This window comes from Dreissena polymorpha, chromosome 10, assembly GCF_020536995.1.
Source record: "Dreissena polymorpha isolate Duluth1 chromosome 10, UMN_Dpol_1.0, whole genome shotgun sequence".
NCBI lineage: Eukaryota > Metazoa > Mollusca > Bivalvia > Myida > Dreissenidae > Dreissena > Dreissena polymorpha.
In genome coordinates, this window is record NC_068364.1 from 78898354 (window position 1) to 78914340 (window position 15987).

Here is a 15987-nt window from a genome sequence, read left to right on the forward strand (position 1 = left end):
GCTGCTGAAAATATTAATATGGATTAACACAATCTAATAAATGTATTGGATCCTGCTAATGCTCAAGACGCTGCAACAAAAAATTATGTTGATAATCAAACAGTTTCAAAGTCTGGAGATACTATGACTGGTGATTTAAACATGGGTGGTAGGATGGTTAAAGGATTACATGTTCCATATCCTACATTGTGCAGTGGAAATGAAGCACCCAGTTGGTCACAAGTCACTAGTTTAGTGAATGAAGCAACTACTAATAATAATCAGTAAATGGATGATCAAGATGCTGTTACTAAATATTATGCTAACAATTTAACTAAAAAATGTTATTCGGGTTATGTTCCAATTGTGAAGGAGATTATTAGTAGAGCTGGATTTGTAACAACTGCAAGTTCAGTTTCTGATGATAAATTTAGAGCATACGGTGCATTTAATATTCTTAACGATGATGGGTCTAATGGAAGCTGGGCTACACCTTCAAAAACTGGTTGGTTTCAAATTAAATGTCATGAACCCGTTACAATTTGGAGAGTGGCGTTAAAAGCTAGAGCTATACATGTAGATGGTAAACATATAACTGGATGGACTATTAGTGGAAGCAATCATGGAAAATAATTTGAACCACTGTTGACAACTACAACTAAATTGTTTGGATCTGCTAATGCTCCTTTGTTTTTCGATATTTCAACTACTTAAACATACCAGTATTATAGACTCAATATAACAGCAAGTTCTGGAGCCGGAGATCTTGGAGTTCAAGTTATGCAGTTGTATGTTTTATCAACCTGAGATAAGAGTATCAAAGCTTATGGGATGGCATCGTGTCCGTCTGTCTGTCTGTCTGTGTGTGTGTGTGTGTGTGTGTGTGTGTGTGTGTTAGACTTTCTCTTGTTTATCCGATAAAGTCCACATATTTCATCCGATTCTTTACAAACTTGTTCAGTGTGTTGATATTAATGAGGACTCGAACCCTATTGAAAATGGGTTACACACGAGTAAAAAGTCCAGAATTATCTCCCCTTGAATTTGAGAAAATTGTGAAATAAGGCTTGTTTACGCAATAAAGTCCACAGTTTTCATCCAATCATTTCACAACTTGCACAGTGTCTTTATCTGAATGATAAGTCAAACCCTATTGAAAATGAGCAATATCGGAGTAATAAGTCCAGAATGATCTCTCCTTGAATTTGAGAAAAAAATGAAAATCTTTAACATTTTGCCATAACTTTTGCAATATTGAAGACAGCAACTTCATATTTTGCATACATGTGTATCTCATAGAGCTGCACATTTTAAGTGGTGAAAGGTCAAGGTCAAGGTCATTCTTCAAGGTCAAAGGTAAAAAAAAATGAAAATTTTTAACATTTTGCCATAACTTTTGCAATATTGAAGAAAGCAACTTCATATTTGGCATGCATGTGTATCTCATGGAGCAGCACATTTTGAGTGGTGAAAGGTCAAGGTCATCCTTCAAGGTCAAAGGTAAAAAAATCAAAGCGGTGCAGAAGGGGACATAGTGTTTCCGACAAACACATTTCTTGTTTGTTTACATATAAAGTTCTATCCTTTTGAAACTGCAACGGACGTTTTATATCATCAAGGGCCAGAACACCATTGAGAGTGAAGAAAATGTGTCCAAATTATTGTTGAAAAGGAGCCATTTGAACTTTAAATTTTACGTTTCTTCTTGTTTATGCGATGAATTTCCCATTTTGGGTCTGTTTGTTTAAAACTTACACAGATTGTTCATACGATCAAGGGCTTTAGCCCTATTGATTCCAGCCAGTAGAGCGATCCAAGCCCTCATGGGCCTCTTGTTCTAGAATGTACTAAACGCGAAACTGATAAGGTGAATAAGAGGTATTTGGAACTTCTTGGTTTTGGAAAATGTGGTATGATTATTGACAATGACGATGGAACGTCTACCTTATTAAAATTTAATAAAACGTTTAAAATACCAAAAACATACAGCGTCCAACTGCATGATGAACTTAATCAAATGCTCTGGACTAAAAACGATGAATTTGAAAAGATGAGCAACCATTAAAGAGTCAATAAAACAGTGGAACAACGTTAAAAAACGGGATCAACTTAGGTTGATTGACAAATACGTGTTAAAATAAGAGTGTGATACGGAGGAGAAAAAATATCGCAAAGGTGCAATAACCACGGCATTCTTACTCGGCATGATCAAACCAAACGACATTGTTTACAAAGAGTTTGAAATAAAACATATAAAAGGAGCATAGGCCTAAACGGTCGAAAGTCCTCCAGCCGCCCCGTCACGATAATGAGAAAATTGAATTTTCATGTATTTCGCGTTGAAATGGTTAAGGTGTTATTCGAAAAATAACTTTGTATTGGTTTGTAAAGAGCGTTTGGAAAAGGTTTAATATTAAAAAAATGGATATACAAAACAAACCATGAATACTTATTTACAAAAAGGTCTTTTAGAGTTACAGAATAACAAGAACAGCAAGGCTGTCTTTGATGTGGTTAATACCGTTCCGGTATGCAAGACAGTGTTTGTACTAATTGCAAATGAGATGCTACAAGATCTTATCTGGGGGAGAATCTTAACTCTGTATACCTTTCAACAGCAGATGGTTAAAAAATCCAACTACAACCCAGAGTTTTCAGAGTTTACGGAGATATGGCTTAAACAGAACGTTACTCCGTGGGTTGAAGCTAATGGAGGGTTGGAGGGTTTAAACACGTTTCTTCAAGGCCGAAAGTCGATAGGCAAATATCTAAGGGAAAGCTTGACCTTTCTGTGGAACTGGAATATACAATATCTTTTTCAAAATATTATTTACCTATACACTGGCTTTACATTTCCTGGCCCACGAAAGGGAAACGAATGGGAAACGGCCGGAAAACGTCCGTGGGTCAGAAGCCTAATTTTACCTCTACTCCCAGGGGTGCAAATAAACTGGACAAAGGCCGAGCGTGGGGTGGTTTTGAAAAATTCAGTATATATTTTTTTTAAAGCACGGAAAGCCTACCTAAATGTGGTGCATGTAGTTCAGTGAAATGATGCTGATTAAGAAAATAATACATTATGTTTGGAAAGGTGCCCATTATGGGTGCCCTACCTTAACACGATTAACAGTTAAAACATATATTAAAGTTTGTCATTGAATGCTTTATATTGGTAAATGTATACATTGCTTCTAACTAGCTCCAGTAAAAAATCAAGAATAAAATAAGAAAATAACCTAAAAAGTAACCACAAGGCTCGAACCACTGACCTTGGAGTCCTGGAGTAAAAGTCTACTACTTAGACCACTCGGCCATCCGTGCGCATACAATGAAGAATGTATTTTATACTTAATATAATCAATCCTCGTTGTTTCACAGTCGTTTCGCGTTGCAACGCTTTTTATTTTTCAGGTTTTTAAATCGTCAAAAGATGCATATCATGGATATTTGAGAGCATAGTAAATGTTCTGTATTACTGTATATGTGAGTGCAAGGAACGTCAACTCTGCGTGGAGATGCGTGAAATACGTCATACATTGCGTAATCAATTGAATAAAAATAAAAGTAAGGAAAGATATTTCTGTAATAAATTTTAGCGATGAAACAAAATAGTATGATATGTAATATAAACGATAACACACGGAAATGCTGGGCCGGACGTCTATAATCGGTCCTAGCCGCATAATGGCCGTCGGACCAAAGGCCCTCGGGCCGTTATGTCGGTAGCGGGCCTATTGTAGACATCCGGTCCAGCTCTGCCGTGTGTTATTGTCTAATGAAGAATTGTAAAATTTGACGCGCCTGCGTTGATGAACGTTTGTAACATCAATACGTCTTCTTGTTGTTCAAGCGGTTAACTGCATCATTGTAAGTCTGCCCCGCAAGTTTGAATGACGAATGCCATAATGCGTTTTATATAAGGATTATTAAAAGGGCAGGAAAGAGTTAGTGTTCAATAATATTTTCACACCATCCTGAGCATTTGTGACACTGTTTCGCGTATAATCTTGATAACATACGCCCTATCGCTTTATTCACTAATTTCACTATGGGCATCAACTCTGAGTGGGATTTTGAGATGTGCATAAGGCACATATGGGTACCGTCCTTCGGCATTATCGCGGACAAGCGAGTGTGAATATTTCCGAATATGGCTTCTCTGCATGGATTTTTCACTTGTCACCGGAGAATGCTCTTCCACTGCATTTTTTAAACAAATGGCCGCATTGCTCAAGTACATAGATATTCATTTAGATTGTACTTATAAAGTAACCCAAATATACATGGGATACATCCTTGACATTGAAAATCATTGTTAAGAAATCGCGTCAGTCTATTCAGGAACACATGCTCGGCTAAATATATACAAGGAAGTTTGCATAACTGTCCAAAAATGTAAGTTTTCTTGCGTCAACACATATTTCGAGCGATTCAATACCGAACACTGCGAGTGAAAAGTCAGTGTTGGTAGATAGTTTCAACGACTGTATGTGTAAAACGCAAAACCTGTGAGTTACCTCAGGTCTTTTAATGTCCGTTTGCGTGTATGTATTCCAGAGTTCACATCCGTAAAGTGCTTTATGTATAACCTCTGATTGGTGTAACGTTTTAAGAGTAAGTGGGTTTAAACCTCCTAAATGTAACCCACAATTCAGTATGTTAAAGAACATTTCTCGCTGTTTGTTACTAGCATCGTTGGTTATAGAAAGTGACTCTCCGCATAGAAGACCGAGGTGGTTGTACAACTTCACTTCATTTTCCGGACGGTTCGGGTTGCGTAATGAATTGTAAAACATTGGGGACGCACGCCGACAATGGAAGTTTCTTAGCTTGTCCGCGTTTAGCCGCCGACATTTTATATCATTTTTAAGACAGAAGCAAATTTTTTAATAGACAGGGGCCCGAAATTGGGACTTTATAAACTTACTACAAATATTACGGCCGCCTTCAACACGCCGCAAAGCGGATACTTTAATAACGGATGGCACTTTGATAACAGAGAACAAAAAAGCTACGCGCGAGAGGTGAGTTCTTCAGCTTTTTCGCATTTATTTTCAGTTCATTAGGTTTTCGGACACGGAACATTGTTTGGTCGATAATTGGTTTAGCATTTCGTATAGCGAAAAAGAAATTTGCGGAAAAAATGTTGATTATATAAAAAAGACGATGAAATTCCATCGAAAATCAGCACGAAGTGGATGATAAGTTCATATTTAAACTAAATAAAAGTACTTAAAAATAAATCAAGAACATGTAAACTATTCGAAGTAAAAGATCAATATGTCTATTAATTTTACAACATCTTCAATTTGTAGTTTACTGACGTATTTGAGGAATTTTCAAATTTTACAGAGTCGGATGCCACATTTTCATGGACACTTCTTTAGCCGATTATCTAAATTACAATGGCACTTCTGTTCATAATTACCGGGCACTTTTTAACATATATTATACACACTTTTTTGTGAACCAGAAATGCAAAATTCGCTGTTGAATACTTTTATAGAAAGAAGGTAATAATTTCTGGATTGACGTAAATAAAAAACGATTCACCGAAATGTTGCTTCATTTTTCTTATCCTTTTGGAAAATGAGTAAGATTTAGTTTTTTATGGCATATTCAATTAAGACACGACATCTCGGGGATTACAATCTGAACATTATAGCGTGACGTTTAAATTTAGTTAACATATATCGATTGTAATGCTGAAGATAATATACATTCCTCTCGATGTCTGCTTCTTTGGAACTTCACCGGTACGCTCGCCGGTCTATATATCAGAGTGCCAGATTCGTTAAGAGTCCCCATTATCCGACGAGTCCGTGATCAAAGTGTATACTACATCATGCACACCGCCTTTTAAAACATGCTCTGTTTTCGTTCATATTTCCTTGCACAATATCAAAAGTTCAGTATTTCAGTTTAATTGAGCACATTAATTAATCTACACGCTGGAATAGCAAACACATTGGTAAGAATAGTAACAATATGAATAAATGCATTTCAAGTAGATGAAATTCGGATATCACAGTGCCCAATTTGTTGAGAGTCTCCGTTATCCTTTATCGGGAACTGAAGTGTCCACAAAATAGTGCATACATCGTATTAAATTATGCTCTATCTTAGTTCATATTTCATTGAGTACTATCAACTTGTACAGCAAAGCCTGTAATGCAATATTTCAAAGTAAAGCGTGGCTTTTGTTGTTCTCTGTTATCGAAGTGCCATCCGTTATCCAAGTATCCGCATTACCAGCGTGCATTAGGTCACAATGCACTAATTGAAATCAAATGCCATACGGGGCGAAACGGTACAACTTATACGACTAAGAATCGATTGTAATTCATTTTCCCATTGTCATTATCGTTTTATTTACGATTTATTTTTAATTTCAATTATGTTATTTCAAATACAAATCCTAACAACGATATAACGATCCTTATCGGATGCCCTTATTACAAAGTCCTTCAATTTACGACTTTGTTCGTAAATTTACGAAGTATTTGGCAATGTCAAAGTTGTTTATTTTATAGGTAGTTGATGAATAAATTGTAATCCATTTTCAAATGTTCGTTTTGATACGAAGTATGTTGGTCTGAAAAAAATATTTCCTTGTTAAGTGTTGACTACAACTAATTATATTATGTAAATTAACGAAGTAGTGAAGAAAGTTAAAATTGCTAGTTTAATTAAAAAAAGTGAGTTTGAACAGAAAATTTGAAAAAGCCTCGGTCGATGTCCGTTAATATACGAAGTCGGAAAGAAATAATTACTTAACAAACTATTCGTCCAGTTTTAATCAGTAACACTACTAAACAGTAAGAATTTTAAAACTCATAGGTTTACCTTTTGTTTAATTTGTTATTATTGATGAGAAATCTTAATATATTTGCAAATGTTTGTGAATATACATAGTTTGTTGGCATTAGAAATACTCGAATTTTGAAATTAAAACAATTGTTCTTAAATTAATAACATAATTTGAAAGGTCAAACTCGTTCATTTTATATTGAAGAACGGGAATATGTTGATTGATGATGAACAAACTGATTTTTCTCCCTCAAAATGTTTGAATTAAAAAAAAGGACGGATTGATTTCTGATTTTAGTGAACAAAACACAAAAAATGTTTATGGAAATCTGAGGTGGCTAAACTTAAATCTTTACAAACCTAAATTATCTTATTAAAATACATAGTTTGAGATAGACGCATGCATTGTTTTGTTTTTTAAGATCCCAATTATTGTTCTGTTACATTTACATTGAATATACATGTCTTGCACATGCCTGCCATAATGGCCTTTACTCCATGGCACGCTATTAAGGTATACCACATGATTTAAAATGAGTTTACGTTACATGTTGTTCAAACAATCGATTAGCTGCTAATTTATTACAATTGGCAGTAGGACAATTACAAAAACGCATATATACAATGTATATCTTATTGTGAAAAACCGATTACAATAAACGGCGTCGTTTATTGTTTTCCACTTTTAAGTTCGATTATCTGCGAATGTATAAAAAAACACTATGTTTTACCAAATACTTAACTGTTTTGGCAGAAGTCCAAAGCATATGAAGCCTGTTGTTAGTTATTCTTTTAAATGTTCATGTTCTTGTCTATTATGTTTCGTATTTTGGAAGAACACAAGTCATATCTCAAGATACTAACGCACACAGGTATGAATTGTAAGCAACATAGTATACAATTACATATAATAGATATAGATTTATAATTATAAAGATATTAGATTGTTATGTAATAATGTCCAAATATAGTACTCGGCCAATTATAACATGTCGTTGTTTTCTAAACATATCATTCCCGATATGATATGTGTGTTAATTACCCTAGTTCCTTTAACTATTACCATAACCATATACGAGTAAAAATTCCTGGTAACATGACATAAAATGGTGTATGCCGGAAATCTATTTCCCTAAATAACGAACGGGATCGCGCACTTAAGAATAAACGTCACGCAAAAATAATGCAATTATATGCGCATGGTGTGTTATTATGACCATTAAAGAACGTCGTCTAATGTAAGGTTTGAATGTCATCGTTCACGGTATTGTGTGAGAAACTTTGTTTAATTGCATACAATGGTTATGGATTGTTGTGTTTTCATGTTAACGTTCAAACGCCATTCGCATACTCTCTGCCGATATTACCTCCCCTGTCATGTTACTATTGAATAACACTCTCATGCCAATTCGATTTTCTGCTGTTTTTGGTCGAACAAAATACACACTTTAACTGCCTATTTTTCACGGAGGCGAGTAACATAACACACTTCTTTAATTTGTGTCATTCTCTGGAAATAATACATGTTGTTGGTGTTTCGGTGTGTTGCATCACAGAACAGGCTCGTTGAGCATAATTTCGTTTACAAATAAGCCTTCATAAACACTTCGCTCGTTTTAATAATATATATATTATAAAAACACAATTTAAGTTGTAACCGAATTCTTGTAACATTCTCGTCACATCATAAAGTCGTGTAGGTGATAGATTTCATTCCATAAAACTCGCATCATAAAATTGTGTGGCAAACGAACATCCGAAACATTAGTATATCCACATAAACGAGATAACATTTTTGGTTAAAGAGAGATCGCGCAAGTAACTTTAAAGAATATTATCGCATTTTGATAGCAATACATGACTTAAACGTTCAACAATTCTCTTATCTAGGTATGAACTCGTTGTTGATTGATATCGTCGACATAAACGATACTAGGGTATCTACGCAAAGAAAAATAGCTCCTTAATATGTATTTTAAAAACGTTTGGTTAATTGAAAATGCACCATTAGCAATGATTCGAAGATCTACATTCACATTTCAATTTACATTCACATAACTTTCGTCGTCAACAAAAGAAAACATTCAAAGTTTCAACAAACAATGCGGACGAATATTAAAAATTGGAAAATAACCGTAGAAAAAACCCAACACAATCTGACATAACGAATATTCAATCGATCTCTTGTGTTTTTATAAGTTTCTTTATTTTATTTCGTGTTTGACAACATTTGTACAGCATTATCTATTTTGATAAGGATACGTGAGACTTGTGTTTGTAGGTTTAAACAAGGAAGTTTTTATCGACATTACCAAGGATAGTTTTAAATCAATTTCGAAACAATCAAATAGATCTACCAAAAACCTCAATAGATGAAACAGTTATTTGGATGGACAGAGGAAAAATATAAAGAATTAAGATTACGAACGTTTACTCATAAGGTTATAAGATCTCATAAACAGACAACCTCAATATGAACGTGTAATTCTGAAACGAACGTTATGAAGATAAAACTCAACAAACAATAATAATGAATGAGATAGTGAAGGATTCTGGATTGAAAAATTGGATTAAAGCATGTCTAGGCTTAAGGTATGTTAGGGACGGAATATGTCCTTTCATGGAAAAGAACTGCAATGACTTGTATTTAAGCAATGAAACTTACACTAAACGGTTCTGTCAATTGACTACCTTTTCGTGCGCCAACTGTTCAATTAAGACGTTGAGACCAAGTCATTCAGGAAATCAATGTCCAACAAAGGGGAAGTCTGTTAAAATAAAATGTGGTTGCCAATCATCTGCGAATACACAAATATGCCTAAATAATGGTCTGTGTGGTGTTTTATACGACCAAATTCTGAACCAACATGTTAACAAAATGCCACGATGGGACAATTCGGAATGCTCAAAATGGTATAAAAACGGCTGGGAACAAATGAAATGTTTTATTAATATACCCGGATATAATGGCAAAGAACACATTTCGCAAGCAGATATAACTGCATTTGTGCACATATGCCAAAACAACATCAAACTGAAGAACATGTTACGGACAGAAATTGATAAACTTATACAGGTATTCATATTTTAAGCTTACCTAAGCACAACTTGCTCATGGTTAGCTTTTGTGATCGCCTTTGTTCTTCATGCGTCGTCCGTCGTGCGTCATGTGGCCTCAACATTTACCTTGTTAACAGTCTAGAGAACACATTTATTGTCCAATCTTCATGAAACTTGATCAGAACATGTGTCCCAATGATATCTTGGACAAGTTAAAAACGGTTCCGGTTGATCGAAAAACATGGCTGCCAAGGGGCATGGCAGTTTTCCTAGTATATCCTTTTAACACTCTAGAAGTCACACTAATTGTCCAATCTTCATGAAACTTAAGTAGAATATTAGTTCTAATGATAGTTTTAATGAGTTTGAAAATGGTTCAGGTCTATTAATAAAAACATGGCCGCCAGAGGGCGGGGCATTTTTCATTATATTGCAATGGTAAAACCTTGTTTGCATTTTTAAGATTCAATCTTTATGAATCTAAATGAGAACATGTGCCCCATGACATCTTAAACATGTTTAAAAATGGTTTCGGGTAGATGAAAAACATGGTCGCAAGGGGACGGGCAGTTTATTCTTATATGGCTATTGCAACACGTTGTATACACGCTAGAAGTCACATTTATAGTCCAATCGTAATGAAACGTAGTCATACCTGTTTTTCTTATGATAAAATGGATGAGTTTAAAAATGGTTTCGGTCTGTTGACAAACATGGCCTCCATGGGGCAGGGCATTTTTCCTAATATGGCTAAAGTAAAACCTTGTTAACACTCTAGAACATTTGTTCTTATCATATCTGGGCTGGGTTTGAAAATGGTTCCGGTCCGTTGAAAAACAGTGCCGCCTGAGGACGTGGACTTTTTCCTAATATTGCTAAAGTAAAGTAAAGTTATTGTTCCTTATTGGAAAAAAAAGCGCTTAAGTTCTGTGATTTACAGCTGCCAATGTATAATGTAATAGTATTTATATACGGTAATACATGTTTCAATATAAACAATCCTTAGAAATAAAGTTCTACATGTGGTTAATTGCAGCATGGAAATAGTTTGCTTTCTAACAATTTAAACCTCTTAAATATGGACGCTTGGAGATCATGTTTTTTCCAAATAACATGTACACCATTGTGCACTCACTTTCCATTGTATTTTGATTAAAAACATACACGTCTACAGGAGCGTGATGTTGCGCCTATCAACATGAACGTGGGCACGGTTTACCAGTCCATCTAGTGGGGCTAGTAAGGTTAAAATCAGTGGTTTGTCTGGGAAACTTAAGGTGATGGACGGCTTTTGCTTGATAACAATCAGCTGACCAGTGATGAGACCCATATAACAGTCTAAGCACTGAAGGCAGTGAAGTCTTTCGCTGTTGCATAACATAAGACACAACTTATCGTTCAAAATTAGATTATTGCTTTTTCCAGCGCGCGTTTAAATGAAACACATCTCATTTGAATATAATGAGATAGTGTATTCACGCAAATGTCGAGCTTGTGTATGCACTGATTTACAACTTATTGCTGTTATAAAGATAATTAAGTCAAAATAACATCCAAGTCACTTTTTAAGACTTCCCTTACGTTGAGAAAACTCGACACAATCGTCGGTTTGATATTTAAGTCTAACATTTATAAAGTGGAGTGCAGTGGTACAATATCTTGATCTTTGTTTTAATTTCTTATTATCTTCAGTATAGCTACTATTGAATTGATGTTCCTTTCTTATTATTCACAAGTGTGAATAATAATGTGTTATTTATTTTTTTGTAATGCTGCCATCTTTAAAACATGCATCATTGTTTCTGTGCTTTAAATTGTTCGTTGCTCAATCAGACAACTCTTTATGTAAAAGTAAAAGCAAATAAACTAAACACGTTTCATGAATATTACAAAACACAGATGTTACTGTTTTTATAACAACACGAGCAGACGACGTTTTTCACGAGTATATATTATAACTGACTGCTCAGTTTATTTTGAAGTTACCTTATATGAATACAAAACACTCTCGTCATTTTAGTTTAAAACTAGTGTTTTTAACATCAAAGAACCATTTATGAATATTATGTGGTTGCCAATCGCGGTATGGACCTTCAGGTTCATGTTTGAGTTCATCATAACTTACCAATTTACGATCCACACTGCGAGAAAAAAAATGATTTCAAAACACTATTGTTCAAACATTTAATGTATATAAGTACTGTTTTATCTGGCTTTGTAGAAAAAAAATGCGAATTAAGTTTATTTTATGGTTATATAATTAACGAAATATTTCAACTGCCAATGTATCTATGCTCACGCTCAAACATAACGCTAAGCCGAATGCTTACCATGACGACAATCTTGAGTCAGTTTCAGGGGTTTAACAAGTAGTCGAGATCCTTAACCCCGATAAACGCGCGTTTATCTTTGTAGAATATAACATTTGCATGAATCGCAGCTGGATATAGTCTCTGATATAGAGCTGATATTAGATATCAAAACATGGCGACATGTAAGACGATTTTAAACTCAAAGAGTAATCTTGTTTTATATTAATTTCAAGCGCGAGCAATGATATGTTTTTGCATTACGGTAAAACGACGTGGCCGTAGCGGTCGGTTAACATACATGTTATCTGCATAAACGAAGCAAACCCCTTCTCATCGGGCGGAAATGTTAATTTATAAATAAAGCCGCTTGATCCGACGCGGACACAGCGACTCGGAATGTCATTAACAAAAGAACATTTAGCGCGATTTGCAGGATCATAATATTCACAATTTTCTCAAACTTGTGAAAAATATGAGCGAATTCATCACCGCTTTCTGTGCGAAGAATTTGATTTGCTCTTAAACTAGTGGGACTTTAAGGGTGTGTTTGCTATTGCATTTCATTGCATATCGAATTAAACATAAATCACCAGAATTAAGTGAATAATGATTCCTTAAATACCACTTCATTCGCATCTGACATATCAACAATATACTCCCATAAACACAACAAGACTTATATAATTTTCAATACATTTTCTGTATTTGGTAAAACATCCGGACAGTCTACTTTCTGCATAAAACACAACACAAATCAATATTGATATAATAATTCAACAAATACGTATAAACAAAATTAATGTTATCTACATGAAAAAACAGTTCATGCATACACATATACAATATCCACCTTTTTGTTTTTCATCAAAAACAAACATAAACTTTAAATTTGCCTTTACAGTTCGACTGCCCTAAGCTGAATGACGAAAAACCGCCAAACACACTCAATTTCCTCGTGCACACTTTCAGTGCGACCAAGCGTTCATTACATTGCATTATGGGAAAATAATTGTGTTTATATCTGTATGACAGTATGCTCGTTTTATCAGTATAGTAAATTGCTGCCTTTCACCTAAGGTAAAACATAGACCAATTATTCCTGCTACGCTAGTCAAATAAGCTGTGCAACACATGTGCTGATTTTGGTATGATATCAAATGAAGAAAGAAAAATATGACATTACTTACATTATTAAACCATACGTTTACAAAACTTGCCATCACGATGTCCTCTACAGGTATAATGCCAAACAATGAAGACAAATTTACCTTATAATAAACTATGATAAATAAAGATCATATGATAAATAAAGCTCATATGATAATAAATGTAAAAATGAAACAACTTATCAGAACGCATGAACATGATGTTTTTGGTAGTTTTCGTCTGCGCATAGGTAGAGAGTATTAAACTATTAAACAATATTGACATTTCATATATATTCGATGTGATGTACCACATTGCTATCAGGCTACTTTGTTTGAAAATATTAGTTTCATATTACATTGTATATTGATAGTAGCAACATTTCTTAGAAAATAATGTTAATTTTAGTTCGAACAAAATTAAAACACTGTAAAATCTAACATGAATGCTAAAATAGCTATGCATCTTGTTGTGTATCGGCTGTTGATTTTTTTACAGGTAAAATCGGTTTGACTAATATTGAAATTCGACTTTATTACTGTGCACTTAATAATGGTTGTTATTTGATCATGTTAAAGAAAAGCCAGATGTTTTGCATTCGAATGTAAAAATGCAAAGTCGCTTCAATAGGATTCTATAAAATTTGCCATTGTTGACAACAATTCAATTCTTTCTATATATTTATTAAAAATCACTGCTTTTTGTTTTAAAATAAAAAGTATCCAATCCATACAATCTGAAAATGAGCCGTCAGTTAATGTTATACATACAAGTATTTTATAGGGACATTCGACATAACAAACAAGAAGTCACAAAACGACAAGAAAGAAAACAATAGGTAAAAATTGCTAAATAAATTCCCTAACAGAAACTTGTCACCAGATTGGGATTTGACTTTTGACCTTTCTGACTAGAGCATACACCGGGGTAATTGTCTTCTTGAAGTGTAAAATGGATTTAGATACCTTAACCTTGAACTAATACGCCATGGTTATGTAAGCGACACGAACAATAATGTGGTCTTCTGGACTAACGATACTGTGTTCGACATTTATCTTGTATTCTATATATATATCCCATCAGTCTCGCATTTTGCGTATTCCGTTCGAAAGTAAACAAATTGAAAAAGCTAAAAAAACAGCAACAAAAAACTTAACGTCGTGAAATATTGTAAATTGTTGATATTTGAAACGTTTCAGTATAATCAATCTGTTTCCTAACATGATAATAATAAATCCGATGCAAAACATTGTTATTATTGTTAATCTAATTAAAGTTTTTGTCTTATAAAAATTAAATGAAGACAAAGTAGGAATGTGTGTTTGCATTTGAAAGAGTTTTCTACGCACATGATTAAACGTTTATCTGATGCCTTTAGATGTGAAACGGTGATTAATGTTCATTCCATCACTCAGTTGAAAAATCTTAAGGGCGTACGTAAACGTTGCATCAGCCTACTCAGACAATAGAAAACGATCGTATGAGGGTCCAATCTGGAACATGTGAAGCGGAATATCGGGTTAATCACATTTCTTTTTCCTCCATATCGTATCCCCGTAAAACACATTTTTAAACGATAAGTATTGCATTCAATTGGATTACTGGTATGTACATGTAAAATTATTATCATTCTACTGGCATGTAGTCCTTAGTATTCATCCCTTAGGCATTTATTTCTTGAATTTGAAGCGGAATATCGGGTTTACCACATTTCTTTCTCCTTCATATCGTATCCCCGTCAAACACATTTTAAACGATAAGCAATGGAAAACGATAGTATGAGGGTCCCATCTGGCATTTAATTGTAACTGAACTGAACATAATCATAAATGAACATTTATTGAAATTCAATACCTGATTGTCACTATATCTCATCGATTTTTTTAACAAATGAACACGTGAAGCTGAGTATCGGGTTTATCACCTTTCTTTTTTGTCCATATCGTATACCCGTCAAACACATTTTAAACGATAAGTATTGCATCCAATTGGATTACTGGTATGTACATGTAAAATCATTATCATTCTACTGGCATGTAGTCCTTAGTATTCATTCCTTAGGCATTTATTTCTTGAATTTGAAAGATGGAAATGTATGTCTCAAACGAATAATAGTCCGGCTAGTTTCTCCACGGCTGTCGAATGTGTGCATACACGTACAACAAGAAATAACATGTGAAGTATTAAAAGCAGTTAACAAGAATTTGAGTTTGTATTCTATAAATAAAATCCTAGCATACGCAGTGTTGTCTTTTCCGGTGATTTTTACTTTCCATCTGAGCGATTGTTGTTAGTGCCTTTGGTACTGAGATGCTTCAGCTTCAGTCATATCAATAATATGCCCCTTTTATCAAGGTGTTTTCCCTTTTTTCAAGGATGATCTACTGATCTCTAATACTCTCGTCATACAAGGCATCGGTCAGTTTTCACACCTTGTTGGTGGTTTCTGTCAATGTGAAGCTTTACTATATTTTATTAAACCTTTTCTTGTCAGCTTGATCTTGAACTCGAACATCTCTACCCTACACATTCTGGAAGGAGCACAGTCAGTGGTATTCTCTGGAATAATTATTTCCCCGTAAATACCTGGGTCTCCTTACAACTAGCCTTTATATCGAAAGCTCATCACATTATCCGCCACCCGTGGACCCGCTGGGTTGGGGATCGTTGTTCGCCTACC

At 34.5% G+C, this 15987-nt stretch overlaps 1 protein-coding gene across 3 annotated transcripts in view; it reads left to right on the forward strand.

Moving 5' to 3' along the window:
• The window catches only part of LOC127847266 (uncharacterized), an 89944-nt gene that overhangs the window by 36662 nt on the left and 37295 nt on the right, over positions 1 to 15987 (forward strand). For 2 of the 3 annotated variants that reach the window (XM_052379062.1, XM_052379064.1), the window contains exon 1: positions 8950 to 9865. The exons of the other annotated variant lie outside the window; for it this stretch is intronic. In XM_052379062.1, coding sequence (XP_052235022.1) covers positions 9320 to 9865 — 546 coding nt within the window. In that variant the 5' untranslated portion in view covers positions 8950 to 9319. Of the gene's footprint in view, positions 1 to 8949; positions 9866 to 15987 lie in introns of those variants that run through there. 3 annotated transcript variants of the gene reach the window in all.